This window comes from Drosophila obscura, unplaced genomic scaffold (genome assembly GCF_018151105.1).
Source record: "Drosophila obscura isolate BZ-5 IFL unplaced genomic scaffold, ASM1815110v1 contig_84, whole genome shotgun sequence".
Lineage (NCBI taxonomy): Eukaryota > Metazoa > Arthropoda > Insecta > Diptera > Drosophilidae > Drosophila > Drosophila obscura.
The window spans coordinates 504,631-520,747 of record NW_024542877.1 but is presented as its reverse complement, the minus strand read 5'-3'; the positions used below and the strand labels follow the sequence as shown (position 1 = coordinate 520,747).

Below are 16,117 nucleotides of genomic sequence, written 5' to 3'. Positions count from 1 at the left end.
CTTCGTTGGTTTGTCATACGAGTATGCATGTTTGACTACTTAAAATTCAATTGGCTCGAAAATAAATGATTGCCAAATATGTGCACAAGTTTTGCGTTGTTGCTGTTGCTGTTGATGTCGCTGTTGATGTTGTTACTATTGTAACTAGTGTCAATTGTCATGTGTCAAATTCTGGCATACAAATTAGGATAATCAGAGGACAACAGTATGTTTGATTGCTTGCTTTATTTATGGTTGTTTGCACAACTCCGAGCTGAGCAGAGCAGAGCCACGCCAGCCGCAACATCGTGTATCCGGTGGTCGGTCTCGTTGCCCGGCTTCTACCTCCACATTGGGCAACCGGAGACAGTAGAGAGTAGACCGTATTTTGCAGCTACAACACATTCAGATACTCACGTGTGTGCTGGGTGTGAATATGCAGACACACAAGTGACACACGACTGTTTGCCCTCCATACGTACAAATTCACATTCGAACACCTACATATGTATGTGCGAGTATGTGTCCAATAAGGGAATACCTACGGTGGACAATGGTTTTTGGCAGAAGCTGTGTGCGAGTACTTTGCACCCATGGAGTGCCCCTTTTTTTTTGGTTCTTGCAAAGCAGCATCACTGTAAACATATGCAGAGCAGCCCAAATGTATCAATTCAAACGGGCATTGCTATAGTACATATTAAGCAATTTTATTTATTTTATTTTATTTCTGATATTCGAAATTGTAATAATTAGAACAAAAGCGGCCACACGCAACAAAAAAAACGAGAAGGAACGTGCGAGTCGCTTCTGGGGACGCGACTCTACTTTTACCCGTACTCAGTCAGTCAGCCTAAATGTGAGCTTTTGATTTATGTGTAATTTCGAGATCAGTTTTATCAGTTTAAGGGCTGGTATCTCGACTTCGGGCTAACATTAATCTGAACGTTTAATTATATAAACTAATATTGAGGCTCATTTTTATCTTATTAGTTTCTGACTTTTCTTTGTAGAGTTTGTGGGATTTTGTGTTCATACCAATGTTCTGCTGCCATATATCCAGCAGTGTCTTTATGGCCCCAGTTGTCACAAAACTTTCTTCTGATAATGATCAAATAATTTAAAAGTATATTTAAGGTGTTTATGTATATTTTTATTTTCTTTTCCTTTTACTAAAACCAGAATTGTTTAGCATCGAAATGGCGATTTCCGTTCAAGCTCACATCATTGCAAGACCATTTTTTAAAGACAATTATTATGTACGATGCAAATAACAACAGTTATATCCGTCTCTTTCTCACCACTCGCTATCTTAGTGGAACGAGCTTTACGCTCTCACATCTCGCTCTTTTGATCCTCTCCGAACGAATCACGCACTCTCCCACTAACACATCTCAATTTGTTTTCATAGATTTCTCGTATTTTGCTTACTGCACTGCCAATTAAGTTGCATTAAAATACTTTATTTTTAGACGAAAAAAAGTTAGAGAAAACGAGAAAGACTTCCCCAATATAAGTAATTAGCTTCAGAAGCGCACGAACCTGAGCGCCTACTGCTGGTTTGTTAATATGTATACAGAAAATGAAAGAATGCATTAAGAATACATTGGCACTGGTCCACTGTTAGCCGACTGCTATTATCCACTGTATTATCTACCATCCAACATGGAGGGCGTATGATCAACAATAGCAGTCTGTGTGTGGAGCGTCATCTTATAAATACTTTGGGTATATGGCAGAGAGGCATGGCAGGCCAGGCCAGGCTGCCTGCCTCATTATTTTTCCAGTTGGGCCATTCTGCTGCCAAATCCAAGAGCTAAATCCAGTTGAAAACAAGTTTTAAAATTATAAATTCATAAAAGGGCAAGCAAAATAGTGGGGCGGGCGACAACTGTTCCAGCGAACCAACGAACCTGCCAGCCGTGCCCCCGTTGCGGAGAACAATTAACATGTGTGGGGTGGTGGTGGTGGCGGTGTGGGGTTAACACTGTTTGCAGCAGGGATGTGGGTGTGTTGTGGGCGTACCAACTTAAACTTCCACAATGACTGCCTGGCTGCCTGACTGCCAGTGGGTGCGACTTCGACTGTGACAGCGATTTAGACTGCGAAGTTCCTTCTTGGAGCACTACAAAAGCATTTTTGGGCACCACCACCCACACCCATCCTACACACACACACACACACACACACCACAACATATGCGATTCCACATATGTATATATAAAAGGACGTGTGCAGAGTAGCTGGAAAAAGTGGCAGCAGATTTGAACAATACACAACGTCAAAGACAAGTGGTAGAGCTGGGCGGTACGTCCAGCGTTTTGGTGTGTTTTTTCGCCCAATTTGTGTTGCCAGGAAAGCGAGGAGCGTACTTCCGATGTGTGACCTGATCGGCCCCAAATAAATTTACGTCGCCAGATCAGCAGGGAACAATTCTTGGCACGTGGCCCCGAGACCTGAGACCCGTCTGGACGCTGTTCCGCACCTGATCCACGTCCTATTCAAAGGGGGCGGCGACGACGCCCAGAGCCTGCGAGCAGCAGCTGTTGGCAAAGACAATTAGAAGGACCAGGGACACCATTCCACACAAGTGTATAAACATACATATGAGGGTGTGTGTGGGTGTGGGTGTGGGTGTGTGTGTGGCTGTCATGCCAGGCGGCGGCGGCGGCGGCGGTCTCTGCCCCTGCGAGCATGTTCCTAATGAAGGCGCAAAAATTATGAACTTTGGCCAAAGATGAACACGCTTTTAATTTATAAATACGCATGGGCAGGGGGGCAGGGGCATGGGCATAGGAATGGGAATGAAAGCGAGCCGGGGGTAAGGGTAGTCCAACTTAGAAAAGAGCAAAAAGCCAACCCAAGCCCACACACACACACCCACACCACACACCCACACCCCAAGGTTTTTGAATCCCTTGACTAAGTGTAAAAAGCGACGGCTTATTACACCCACTCTCCCTCGCTCTCACTCACTCTCTCTCTTACCGATACACATACGAGTATACGAATACAATGAATAATTTACGCATTCTGGCGAAACTTTAATCAAGTTTTCCTCATACCCCATAGCCATTGCCATAGCCATAGCCGTACCCATACCAGGGCGTGCAGTGGAGAGTGCGAGGCATACGTATATATGTACGTATGTATATCCGGGCTCACACCAAATGGAGCTTAAGGAGTTAACGACATAGCGCAAGCAGATATGACGGCCAATGGATGGCAGCAACATGTGAAATCGGTGCACCAGACCATGCATATTTAAATTCCAATTCGGGCTGGAAGCCCTCCACAGCCTCCACAGCCACATCGCAGATATTCTTGGTGCTCGGATGAAGATATACGTGCATGATCGTGCCCAGACCTTACTGGTAGCTGGTAGCTAGCTGGCCAGCAGCAACACGTGCGCATTGTAGTACCAGCCACGTGTTGAATGCATCCATCGGGCACCTGAGCCATGTGCTCGGTGCTCGGTACACGAAAACGTAAACAAACCGGAACGACTCGATAGCGAGGGCGAGGGCCGTGCCACTCGGGTCGGGTCGCGTCGAGTGGTGCCCGAGCAAAGACGAGGCCGTGGCCGTGGGACGAGCAGCCGAGATACGAGAAACGAGCTACTTGGCCACAGCCAACCCATGTTTGAGTGAAACTTTTGGCTGGTTGTTCGGCGAAAGCTTTATGGACCCGACCATCAGCCCGAACATCAGGCAGCAGCAGAAACGGCAGCGGCTACTGGCGACTGGCTGCCGCTGTATCTTAAACGGACGGAATGGCTAACATTCCGGCACACTGATTCCTGCCATCAGTTCTTGTGCAAGCGTGTACGAGTACGGTAACCCGTACGCGCATACGTCAGCGGCATTTTGGCGTAAAAATCAATCAAAGAACAAATTTCTCAAGTTTCTCAAAGATTTGTTCTCAAGCGGTAACAAAAAAAAAAAACCAAAAAAAAAAAAACTAAGAAAAAACAAAACTAAAATTGTTTGTGCTTTTTTTGTGTGTGTTTTATGTTTTATGTGTTTTGTGTTCTGTGGTGGTGCGATGGTGCGAACTGTGACGTGCTGTGTGATCTGAGTGGCTTCCATTGTGACTGGCCGTGTTCTTGGACTGCTGCTGATCGGCAGTGTTTGTGAAGGTCAGAGATCAAAGATCGCGCTTCTCCATGATTATATAAGTGTATGTATGTCATAATACCCGCCAAGTGGCCATTTATTCTGCTCAGTGCCTTAAATAAAAAACAAAGTTATTGCTCTTTGTTTCTATTTGACATTGAAATTAGGTGAAACATTTGCTATATTTACGTGCAAAAATATTAGCTTGATTTTATGCCAAGATATCACTGATCACTGATCACTGATCAGCGATCACCGATCTGCAAACTTTCCGCTGTCAAAAATACTAAAAATTGTCCTGCAGTTGCTGGGCATAAATCTGGAACACTTTGCCAGCGATAAGTAAATAGTTGTTGGGCTCCAAAAGACATGCAGTGATCTACACTGATGCACAATAGTTGCTGCACAAATAGACCCACAAATAGAGAGAGAATTTTAAATCATTTTCGGCTGCAATGTCCCTTTTTTCTACAACTGTAACTGGCTAGGCCCGTTGGCACAGCAGAGGGCTCATAGAGCAGTAAAAGATATTAGTTTATGTATGGGTGGTGTCGTGGTGGTGTGGTGGAAATTTAAGGTTTTTGGCTTCCCTATGGCACTTACGCATGATTGGAATAAAAATGTCCTGCAGGCGGCAACAAGGACATAACAATATACATACGTACAACAATGACAACAAGTGTTGTCTGCTTTGGCAGTGGCAGTGGCAGTGCTTACCAAAACGTACGAGCGCCATTAAATGTGGCAACTACAACCAACCTACACCCTTTCCACCTTCCACCCCAAAAACACAACATGAAATTGTAACAAAATATGAAACTGCTGTGCCGGTTCCAAGAGTCGAAGTCCCGGACTCAGAGTCAGAGCTGGAGGAGCATTATTCCAAAAACCACGACCACGACTAGGACTAGGACTAGGACTAGGAGTAGCAGTAGGACTATGTCCAGTACCCATGCCATGCCCATGCCCTAGTCCGGAACGTGACACAGCACAGCCGGCTGGCTCAACCTCAACGTGGAGAGGGAGATAGGGAGTCCAACCCTTTGGCTGGTCACATATGCATACTGTATGTGGGTCTCGCCATCTGTGTCCCATGTCTGTGTCTGTGTCTGTGTCTCATTATGCGTCTATGTTTTTGGGTCCGTTCCCGTCGTTGTTGATAACTTAATAGCAGGACAATGCAATACTTTCCATTTACGAGTTTATTTCTATAAACGAGTCAAACCAAGTCTCGGACCGTCTCAGTGTCGGTCTGGGTGTGCTGGGGGCGCTGGCCGGCACCTGTTTCCATCTCTGACATCCTTGCCGACAGCCGACAGCCGAATCCAACTCCATTGGTGCGGTCTGGTCTGCAGTCCGACTGTGGACTGGGAGACTGGAAAGGGCTGTCGTCAGGGCACGGCTCGAAATAAGCCCATTTCGCTTTTAATTACCCACTGCCAAGGACTTTTAAGCAACTTCATAAGTTGCCGTTTCCGAGAGGAAGGCAGGGAGGCCGGGTAGTGTCCACACACTACATAAATCCACTGTACGCATACAAATGCACTTTAGCCAGCGATGTCCTTGGAGCTGGCGCCGACTTAATGCACTCTCCCTGGGCATGTTGGGGCAGTTCGATTTGTCAGTGCACTTATGTGTGGCTACATATACGTACAGATATCCGTAGACGGATATCGGATATGATCCCTCATACTATTTGCTGCTCTCTGCCACTCTTGTGTAGCATATCTTGGAGTACGCACGACTTGGCCAGTAATTTCCTATGACTTACACAATGTAAGCGGAAAAATGTGCAGCGGCCAAAACTTCTGTAGGTACATGGGTACATGGGTACTAATGCCATACTGCAAATAACGTGTAGCAACGGGGGGAACAGGGAACTGGCAACTGGCAACAGAGGGGTAGCTTCCAAGCTGCAAGCTGCTCAAAGCCAAAAAAGCAAAAGCGGAAGCATCCAAATTAAGTAACTGTAAGCGGCAACTGTGCATGTGTGTGTGACTGTAACTTTTGCTGTAACTGTAACTGTAACGTGGCGTACGTGATGCTGTTTGTAGTTGTAGCCCCCAATGGAGTTTATATGGCACTCTCCAGTGTCGTAATTCCATCGTCGTCACCAGCTCCTCCATGCCGGCATATCCTGATCCCCGCCATTTGGGTGCGTGTAATAACCGACCAACTGTCTGCAGATACTAAATCAACTTCAACTCCTTTGAACAATTCACGGAGCACGATCCTTGCTGGGCCCCCCCTACCCCCTCTGCTATCCTGTCTCGTATAGGCCGCATGCAGAATGAAAATGGAATTGGAATTGGCACCCATTCGGGCTTGCATCTGTGGCTTGGGCCTTGCGCCTTTGGCTGCTTTAAATTAAAAGAATCTTTAAATAGGAAATAATTTGTGTATGGGAATATTTAAATGGGCATATGCTACTCATCTTAATTGCCTGGCGGGAATGGTGCGCATCAGTGCGGGAAAATGTATCAAGTGCATTTAAAATAATCCATTGCCCTGCTACCCCACACCCCCACAGCCCCATCGCATGGTTTAACCTTTCCATTTTATCTTTCACTTTGCTCTTTGGTCAGATAAACCCCAAATATTCCCCTTTAGTTGCTCTCTGTGTGTTCTGTGTTGTGCTCTGTGCTCTTTGTGATTCGCAATTTAAATGAATTTATTTTTATTTGATTGCCGGATATTCCCATGCCAATACCACCACCGAATACCCCACTGTCTGACGCTGACTCTGACTCTGATTCCGCTAACTCTTAATCCTTTTGTCCTTAACTGGAAGATTAAACCTTTGGTATCGATTCCAACCACACATGAACACAATTTCCACAGACCCTAACGAGCAAATGAAAGGCTGATCTGAAGATCACAAATCCCCAAATTTAATTGCCTCCATTGTAATTATCAATTCGCTTGGGCTGGGGTGTCTGTCTCTCCGTCTGTCTGGGCCATTTTGTTTACCGATTAGAATGCACTAAAATGCTCCATAAACAATTGAAGTAATTGCCGCCGCAGACTGTATAAACATTATGATAAACATAAACAAATAGCAGAATAGCAGACCCATGGTCATGGATGGGAGACTCAGAGATTGTGTACAGAGGATTCCCATTATTCTTTAGAATATAAATCGCCAAAAAATATACTTACGGGCAGGGCAGGGCAATTCCTATGCTCAGTAGGCCTTCAAGCCAAAAAATATATGGAACTAACTGAGACCATCATTCATGCCGGAGCGCTTCATGTACTTACGAAATGAATAAAAATAAGTTTGCTCCAACAAGAATTATCTATACATTTATTTATAAACATTTATTGAGAGCGCAGCGCGCAAAATGTATTTCATTGGCCATTCCTCCATTCGTCCATTCCTCCATTCGACTTGATTGTCAAGAAGGCATTGCGAAAGACCTACACCCAGAGAAAATATCACTGAGCATCAAATAGTTACACTCCGATTAAAACATTTGTGCCAACAGATTTTCACCGAGAGTGGAAGTGGCCAAGAAAAGGGGCCAAATAATTGATTTAAATTTTCATATTTGATGTTTACTTCAATTCATATTTAAATGAATTATTTTTATATTCAAATAATATGCATCTTATTTAAATTTAATATTCTTTCTATGTTTTAAAGTGTTTTATATTTTTGTATATTTATATTTTTTTTTTAATATTTTTTTAAATTCAATTATATTTGCATCAATGTGAATTCTTTTTAATTTCCCCATGTTTGTTTTTAAAACCCGAATAATTTAAATATGTTATGCCATTTTTTTTCTGTGAGTGTAGAGAGCGAACAGATCGGAGATGCGACGCGACGCGACGCTTTGCGTGCTACGACAGTCCTCTAATTTTAGATGGTTGACAATTCCAAAAATCATGATCAATTTGTGAACTATTTTTGAGTGAACGCACCTGGTACCTGGGGGGTATGGTACGCACCTTTCATTGGCTGAGAATGCACAGCTCCATTCTCTGACTGCTACTGACTGCTACTCAGCCACAGAGTGTGATTTCAACAGATTACCTTTGACATCAGTCTGTGTGTGGCATGTAGGCCATGCCACGCCACGTATGCCATGCCGTTTGAGGGCTGGAAAATAATTTACTCGCAACTCTAGAATTACTTATTTATTTATTTATGAGCCTCATGAGCAAAAAAAGTGTATAATTTATTCATTTATGACTTTTTATTGTATTTATTATGATTTCTTTTGACAGAATGGTTTAATAAATATATACCCAGAGCCAGAGCCAGACACAGACACGGTCTGGGTCGTTGGTGGCGTCAGCTCCATAGCTCTCCATGGAGCTCATGCATGTAAATGCATCATGCACACCCACATTGTGTGGCACTGTTGCTGCTGCAAATACATACATACATACATATATGTGCAGGTGTATGCTGCAGCTGCAGCTGCAGACATGCATAATTAAGAAGCTGCACGTGTGAAGTCGCCAACAGCTGGCACCACTAAAGTCATCAACTGATGCAGTTGCAGTTGCATCTGTAGCTGTAGCTAGCTCGACGCAGTGAAGGCTGGTTGCAACAGCCTGTTACATATTTTAATGCTTCTCCCACCATGCACTGCCTGCCGCAGCTCATCTGCCCGGCACTCCACAAAGGAATGGCCACACATTACTCTTGCAATTGCAGAGATTTATGGTTACCCATACAAAAAAATATCCATGTACATTACATGCTTCAATATATCTTTGGAACACTCAGGCTGTGCCAGGCTCACAGGGAGCATTCATTTTGGGTGCCCAATCGAATCATAGAACCCATAGGTCGCAGCAGGAAAGTGAATACTCAAACCTTTGTCTCTCTTTCGCTTTCCGCAGGCAGATCACGCGCAGACATTAAAACCCCCAAAGCAGAGCGGCAAAGTGAGACTCAAAAATCAAGAAAAAAAGAAAAACGTCCAAATGATGCACGAGTCCAGAGCGGGGCTAAGCATATCTCAGTAGTGGCGGTGCAAAACCATCAACAATGTCGGGTGACGGCAGCGTGGAGACAACTACGCGGCACCTTAAGGCGGGTTCCGGTTCCGGTGAAGGTAGCAGACAGCAGCAGCAACAGCAGCAGCAACAACAGAAGCGGCAAAAGCGATTATCGACGGGTACAACGCCCAAGAAGCCGAACAAAGCTGGCAACAATCTTGGCCTAATGACAGCTGGCAACAGCAGCAGCAACAGCAACAGAGCAAGCGGAAGCGGAAGTGGAAGTGGAAGTGGGATTGCAGCTGCAAACATCCAATCGTCCACAAAGGTAGGCACCATGACGACAGTGACAGCAACGCCAGGCAAAGCGACGCTCAGTCACGTTCACAGCCATAGCCATGGACATGGTCATGGCCGGGGTCACGGACACGGCCACGGGCACGGGCACGGGCACGGGCATGGACGGGGCGGCAGAAGTGGTCGCAGTGCTGCTGCTGCAGCTGCAGCTGGAGCCAGTGGCAGTGGCAGTGGCGTTGCTGGGCCCAGGACAGGTCAGTGCAACGTTGATGGTTTCGCGGGCGGAATTGAGACATACTTGGGACTCATCGGATGGCGCAAGAAGTGCCTGTACGCGCTGCTGCTGCTGCTGATGCTGCTCATTGTCACCAATCTGGTGCTCACCCTCTGGATAATCAAAGTGATGCAGTTCTCATTGGTACGTAAGCGAGGCGGCAGCCACACGTGCCACACGTGCCACACGCCACACTCAACGGTATTAATTGATCAATTTCCTATCATCGATTGCAGGAGGGCATGGGACAGCTGAAAATCTTACCCAATGGCATACAGCTGTCGGGCACAGCGATAATTATGGACATGCTGCGCACATCAACAATCCGTTCGAGGCCTGGCCACCCCCTATCGATAGGTGAGTGTGCGAATTGATTATTGAGTGATTAGATGCAAGCAGACAACGTCATAAACAGAAATCAACTGAACCAACTCAACTGAACAGAACAGAGCACCTCTCCCTCATTAATATTAATTTCATAAATTTTAAGATTTCATGCAGCCAACTGCTGCCACTCCATTAGGCCATATTATAGGCCATATTATAGCTGTTATCTTTGCTATAGAAAGACGAGTCTGGTGGGGTGGTGGTGTGGGGAGCACACACAAAGGGTCACGTCACCGCTGTGACCTTCCCATCTGCCAAATGTCAAAGTCATGCAAGTGACCGACCGCGCTTTGTTGCGCTTTGTTGTTGTAGTCTCTGGTGGCTGTGCTCTGCCGCTGCACTGAGCTGCCCCCGATGACTGGCTGAATGGCATTTGGCGCATGTTTAATGAACTGCGCCCTCATCGCCTTTATGCAGACTCAGGTGTGGTGTGTTTACATCTGCTTAAGGGCAACTGCGTGCTGAGATTAAACATGGATGCGGCATACGAACATTAGAGACTGAGACTGAGACTGATACTGAGACTACGACAAATGTGTGCCCCGTTGCCAGTCAGGGCATAAATCAAGAGATATCAACAATGTTGCTCGCACGGAACGTGGAACGAGTAAGCGCCCACAAATGAGATCGGGGCTATTGGTGCTCCGCAAGGAGCAGCACCAGCAGCAGCAGCAGTAGCAGCAGCAGCAGCAGCTGATGGCTGGCACAAGATGTACAATTACAGATAGCCCATATGAATGCACGACCAGACCAAAGAAGACGGATGCGATTTCCAAGGGACCTGCGTGCCCATGTGTCGACGAGACGTGGCAAAAGCAGTGAAGAGAAGTGAAGACGTAAAGGCAAAGGCAAAGGCATTTCCCGCAGCGATAAGCAACAACCGCAGACACGCACACGGAAGTGGGTACGGGACACACTGAATGCTACATAGTAGTTTGTAGATGGCGAAATGGCGAATAGCGAATGGCGAATGGCGAATGGGTGATGGGTCATGATAGTACAAGAAGAGACAGGACAGGACAGGCCAGGCCAGGACAGGCCAGGCCAAGCCGGGGCAGGTAGCTGCTGGGGCTGGTTGTCTGATTGCTGATAGCAATGGCAATGCGACTCCAAACGCGACCTGAGACAATGCTAGACGTTGGGGGGAGACTGGGAGAGGTCTGAAATTTGATTTCCGTTTCCGCTATCTTATTACGTGCTATCTTAACTACGCACTGCCATGTGCATGAGTGTGTGTGTATAGTCTGTGTCTCTGCCTGTGTCTCTGCCTGTGTCTCTGCCTTTGTATATTAGCTTATTTATATTGCAATTACGGATAAAATTACCCTTTAGATTAATTGCTCATTCTACTCCCCCCAGCCCCCCAAAAAAAAAATAGCAATCCAATTCTGAGTCTCACTGTATCACATCTCTCTCTCTCTCTCTGTTTCTCATTTCATTTCTCTTCTATGCGCCTCGACACCTCCAACACCACCATCACCACGGTACCGGGCCCATCGTCGCTACCATCAACAGAATCATCACGTAATTTTTCAATCAATACACGTGACGCGAATGGTATGATTGAGAATCATTTATTTCTGGGACACGATAAGTTCGAGTGCCTGGCGGCGACATTTCGCATCAACGATACGAATGGACGAAACCTATTTTCCGTTAATCGAAAAGAAGTCACAGTCGGTGCGCACTCGCTGCGGATCGACGGCGAGGGTGGCGCCGTCTTCAGGGCCTCTGTGCAGACGCCGCATGTGCGTGCCGAGCCGGGCCGGGAGCTGAGGTAAGTAAGTGCCAGTAGAGTGCAAGACCAGGGACCCACAGTCCCTTCCTGCTCACCATGGGGGAGTTTTGTTTTTTCATTTACCGATCGCAACATCCTTAGCATGGTTCTACGGCAAAAGCCAGCAACAAGGAACAGGAGCAGCAGCAGCAGCACCAGCACCAATTAAAGTAAATTAAATCGAAAGCCAATCTACTGCAGCCAGGCCATTTGCCGCCGTTCTGTTCTGTCCTTTCCTGTCCTTTCCTGTGCTGTGTTGAAATTCAATGACTGTAATAAATTTTGCGGAATTCATAGCCCGGCAGGAGCGCCCCGAAGCCCGGCCAGCCCACTCTCCACACCGACAGAGTCGATAGAGCCCACTCGGGCGAGCATGCTGTGGCATATTAGTCGGCGGGCAGGCATGAAGGGTTAAAGGAAATCTGAGAAATAAAAAATTAAAAGCAAACACTCAGCTGCGCTCGTGCGCCTCTGTCAACGTCACCTCTTGCGGTAACAACAAAAAAACAGTCATCCGCACCACCCGCACCACCCACAAATCGCAGCCAAGTGTGAGTGTGAGTGTGAGTGTGAGTGTGATGGGTGTGTGGGTGTGGCGAGGGGACAGGTGTTGTTTGTGTTTGTGTTTGGTGTTCGCAATGCATTGCACCTGAACCTGCCACCTGCACCTGCAACCTGCAGGCTGCCGGCTGCCCCGCCCCCACCGCTAGGTGTCGCCGAAGCGCAGAGTTGCTGGCGAAAATATTTACACACATTTGTATGAATGTATACAAACGTTGGCACTGAATTAAAAAGCGCTAAAGGGGCCCAACACACAGTTTCTTTTTTTTTCTCTCTCTTTGCCCCCCGCCGGTCCTGTTTGGACAGCGCGCACTGGATTGGGATTGGGGAATTCGATTGGGTAACGGGCGCGGGGGGTCCCATCCATCTATGCTTTACAGTGCCCCGTGCCCCGTGCCCCGTGCCCCCCATGTCCCGTGTGTACATATGTACATATGAACCATTAACAGGATCGGCCGCTTGTAATAACATTTTCATTGACAAGTTTGGTGATAGCTGCCTGCCTGTTGGTTCATGGAAATTAAAATTGTCTGGCGCCGCGCACATATACCGCAGGATGAGTTTATATTGCATTTGGCCATAGGTGCCGCCGCCTGGGCTCCCAATTGAAATTGCAATATTTTTAAAGCGTCATTTATTCGGACTGCACCGCAATTGCGGTGCAAGTTTCCACTCCATTAGGATTCAGCCCTGCCGCAACTCATCTCTGGCTTGATTTAATTGCAGACTTGAGTCACCGACGCGCCAGTTGAAGATGGCAGCGGCCAAGGACATCAATTTGCAGTCACGTGCGGGCGCCATTGATGTCGTGGCCCTGAACGATGTGAAGCTGCGATCACTTGACGGAAGCGTAAGTATGATTAATAGTGCCCTAAATCATGGGGACCCACACTCGTACACGTACTCGTACACGTACTTGCACAGTGGCTGCAGTTGGTTGCACCTTGGATGACCTTGTCCCTGTCTCTTTCTGCTTATGGCGCTGCAGGTGCGACTGGAGTCATCGAAAATCCTGATGCCCAATTTGCGCACGGCACAGCCACCCATAATGGGCACTGCCCAGAGTCGGGAACACATGCATCGCGTCTTCCAGCTGTGCGCCTGCTCCAATGGCAAACTCTTTCTGGCTGCCCCGCACTCGATATGCGCCGGTGATGATTCCACGGTATGCAGGTGATCTCACAGCAACAAGCGCTGGCTATCGGCCACACATAACGATGGCGAAACTTAAAACTGGAGAGTGGAAAGCTAAAGCTAAAGCACCCATCAAATACATATGTTTGATGCTTATGCCAACTGGTAAACATAATGAAGTGAAGTGAAGTGAAGTGAATGGAAGTGAAAAGTATATGCTAGTGGAAAAACTCCTACAGAAACATACTCATACGATACATAGCTGCAACCAGCATCCTGCATACAAATAAATACTCCCCTGCATAAAATAGTTAGTATTGAACCTGTATTCGAAGAACAAAATCAAGAGCTTCTTAGACACTTGGATGTTGTGTATTAGTATATAATAAAAAAAACAGCAAATTCAGCGACACAGGCATATCCTACAATACACACAAACATACATATAAATATATATATTATTATAATTATTATTATATTAAAAATGCAAGCAGTAAACGCGCACAAGAGCCATCCCATCAGAGTCATCCGAATATATAGTAGGGAATAATATAATATATTATATAATAGAGAACTGTATGTAATATGTATGTGTAGTAGATACCCCCCTGTAAATGTGTGCCTACCTAGCCCTAACACTGGCAAGTCGTCGTAGCCAAAGGATCAGTTAAATCGAATCGAATGGGTCCTAGACCGTTGCCAGATATTTCACTTTGTTAGCTTGTACAGATCCATTGCGAGAAACGGAATGCGGCATACTTCTTTTTATCTTTGCTTTTCTGCATGTAGATTTTAACCCAAAAAGATGTGTGTACATAGAAATTATTTCCCACTGTCCAACTGTATTTCCTTTCATTTTGAACAGTAGCTAAAACCCCGACTAACAACGACTAACAGCTAAGAAAATAAAAGAAACGAAACGAAGAGAAGAGAAGAGAATATGTATTTAGGTATGGCAACTATCCGCGGAATGAATAATCCAAGACAACAAAAAAAAAAAAAAACCAACTGGCACTAACACACAATACGAAGACAATGAAATATCATCCAATGAATCGCAAGAGCTATATTATTATTATTATATCCATAAATGTGTACGAGTGTGTAATATTAACGATACGAATATACAGAATATAAATCTATGAATATCGCGATATGCATATGAAGAATAAATCTGGGTTTGCATATACATAAAATATATATAGATAAAATGAATATGAATATTGAATATGAATACGAATACGAATACGAATAGAGTTGAAATATGAAATTGCCGTTGAATTTGTCATGTGTGTGAGACAACACTGATATACATAGAAACTGATAAATAGAGATATACATACAATATATATATAAATATAAATATAATAACAATTAAATGTGTAATGTGTGCTTTTAGCAAGGCATTAAATATAAATTTAAATTTAATATATTGCTCCTTTTTTTTTAGCACGATTAGGACACGTAATGTTTATACATACTTATAGACAAATGATAAGCTAGAGAATATACATATGTATGTATGTATGTGTGAACTGGAATATTACCATATACATCAAATATATTGTAACACACTGCAAGATACTTCAAGAGAAATATATGATGAGTAAATAATAAATACCCATATGTGTGTGGGGGAATATTCGTATTATATGCTAGCATGTACATATATGAATTTATTAGATGGCTAACAGTCTCAATGGGTAACAGGGAACAGGGAAAGGGAAACGCGGGTACGGGTACGTTGAACGTATGGACGTATGGTAGGGCCTTGTCCCTGCAATTGGTTGGACATGCGGATTTTTTATTCGACGGCTGGGATTGTGCGCACTTTTTACAGGCAAAGCGCTCAAACGAAGACTCAAGCCGAGTGCTCGTTGGTTAACGCCTTCTTCTAGCACCACTTCAATTGAACTGAATGGCGCTTTGAAGTGCCTTTTGTGGGTGCGTCTAAGCGAGCACTACGACGACTACGACGACTACGACGACGGCTATGGCAGTGACGGGCAAAACGCAGACACGGTCACCGCAGCCGCCCAGCCAGGACAAACGATGTGGTCGTGATCCTAGTCCTCGTTCTCGTTATCGTAGTCCTCGGCGTTGTGGGAGTTGCCGATGAGTACGACAACGACAACGACAACGACGACAGTAGCCGACGACGACTCTTTTGCCTCGGCATTCGTGCAAGTAAATTGAGTTATTCTGTGAGCCAAGTTCCCTGCTCTGCGGCTATTGCTTTGAGCTGAAAAACCAACGAGCTTGGCAGCCAAAGAGCTTTGCTTTTGCCCCAGCCCAGCAGCAGTGAATGTAACAAAACAGCCAGCGCGCGCTCTGCCAATTTGATTTGAAAGCTTCGCCATATTGTTGCACGCAGTTGCACGTAGCTGTAGCTGTAGCTGTAGCTGTATTTGCCTGTGTCCACAGACACCTAATGGATGGGTCATTGCCATCATTTATGGCTCGCCAACTGTTCGATTGCTGGACTTTGTCTTAGCCTATACCCCCCCAGCAGTTGGCATACCTTAAGTCTAGTGAGCATCCATTGGCATCTTTACAGATTCAGACTCAGTTTCAGTTTTAGAGTTTCAGAGTTTCAGAGTTCCAGAGTGGCTGGGGAGAGAGTACAGGAATTGGGGGATG

General features: G+C 45.6%; 1 protein-coding gene across 4 annotated transcripts; it reads left to right on the top strand.

Moving 5' to 3' along the window:
* The first annotated feature begins 3,735 nt into the window (after window positions 1-3,735).
* LOC111077379 (delta-sarcoglycan) lies at window positions 3,736-13,670 on the top strand. 4 transcript variants are annotated; one of them, XM_022371633.2, is made up of 6 exons: window positions 3,736-3,904; window positions 8,949-9,762; window positions 9,855-9,975; window positions 11,521-11,782; window positions 13,070-13,193; window positions 13,332-13,670. In XM_022371633.2, the coding sequence occupies exons 2-6, from the start codon at window positions 9,097-9,099 to the stop codon at window positions 13,518-13,520; spliced, it is 1,362 nt and encodes a 453-aa protein (XP_022227325.2). In that variant the 5' UTR covers window positions 3,736-3,904; window positions 8,949-9,096; the 3' UTR covers window positions 13,521-13,670. The 4 variants fall into 4 exon arrangements, with proteins under 4 accessions (XP_022227325.2, XP_022227327.2, XP_022227323.2 ...); XM_022371635.2 differs by lacking the exon at window positions 3,736-3,904 and adding an exon at window positions 3,997-4,114; XM_022371631.2 differs by lacking the exon at window positions 3,736-3,904 and adding an exon at window positions 3,997-4,155.
* Window positions 13,671-16,117: the final 2,447 nt, after the last annotated feature.

What these genes read in the sequence shown, in the direction of transcription:
- LOC111077379 (XM_022371633.2), top strand. Translation starts at nt 9,097, where the DNA reads ATGTCGGGTGACGGCAGCGTGGAGACAACTACGCGGCACCTTAAGGCG. An exon ending in GAGCCGGGCCGGGAGCTGAG is followed by an intron (nt 11,783 to 13,069) that starts GTAAGTAAGTGC and finishes ATTTAATTGCAG; the next exon opens with ACTTGAGTCACCGACGCGCC. An exon ending in TGCGATCACTTGACGGAAGC is followed by an intron (nt 13,194 to 13,331) that starts GTAAGTATGATT and finishes ATGGCGCTGCAG; the next exon opens with GTGCGACTGGAGTCATCGAA.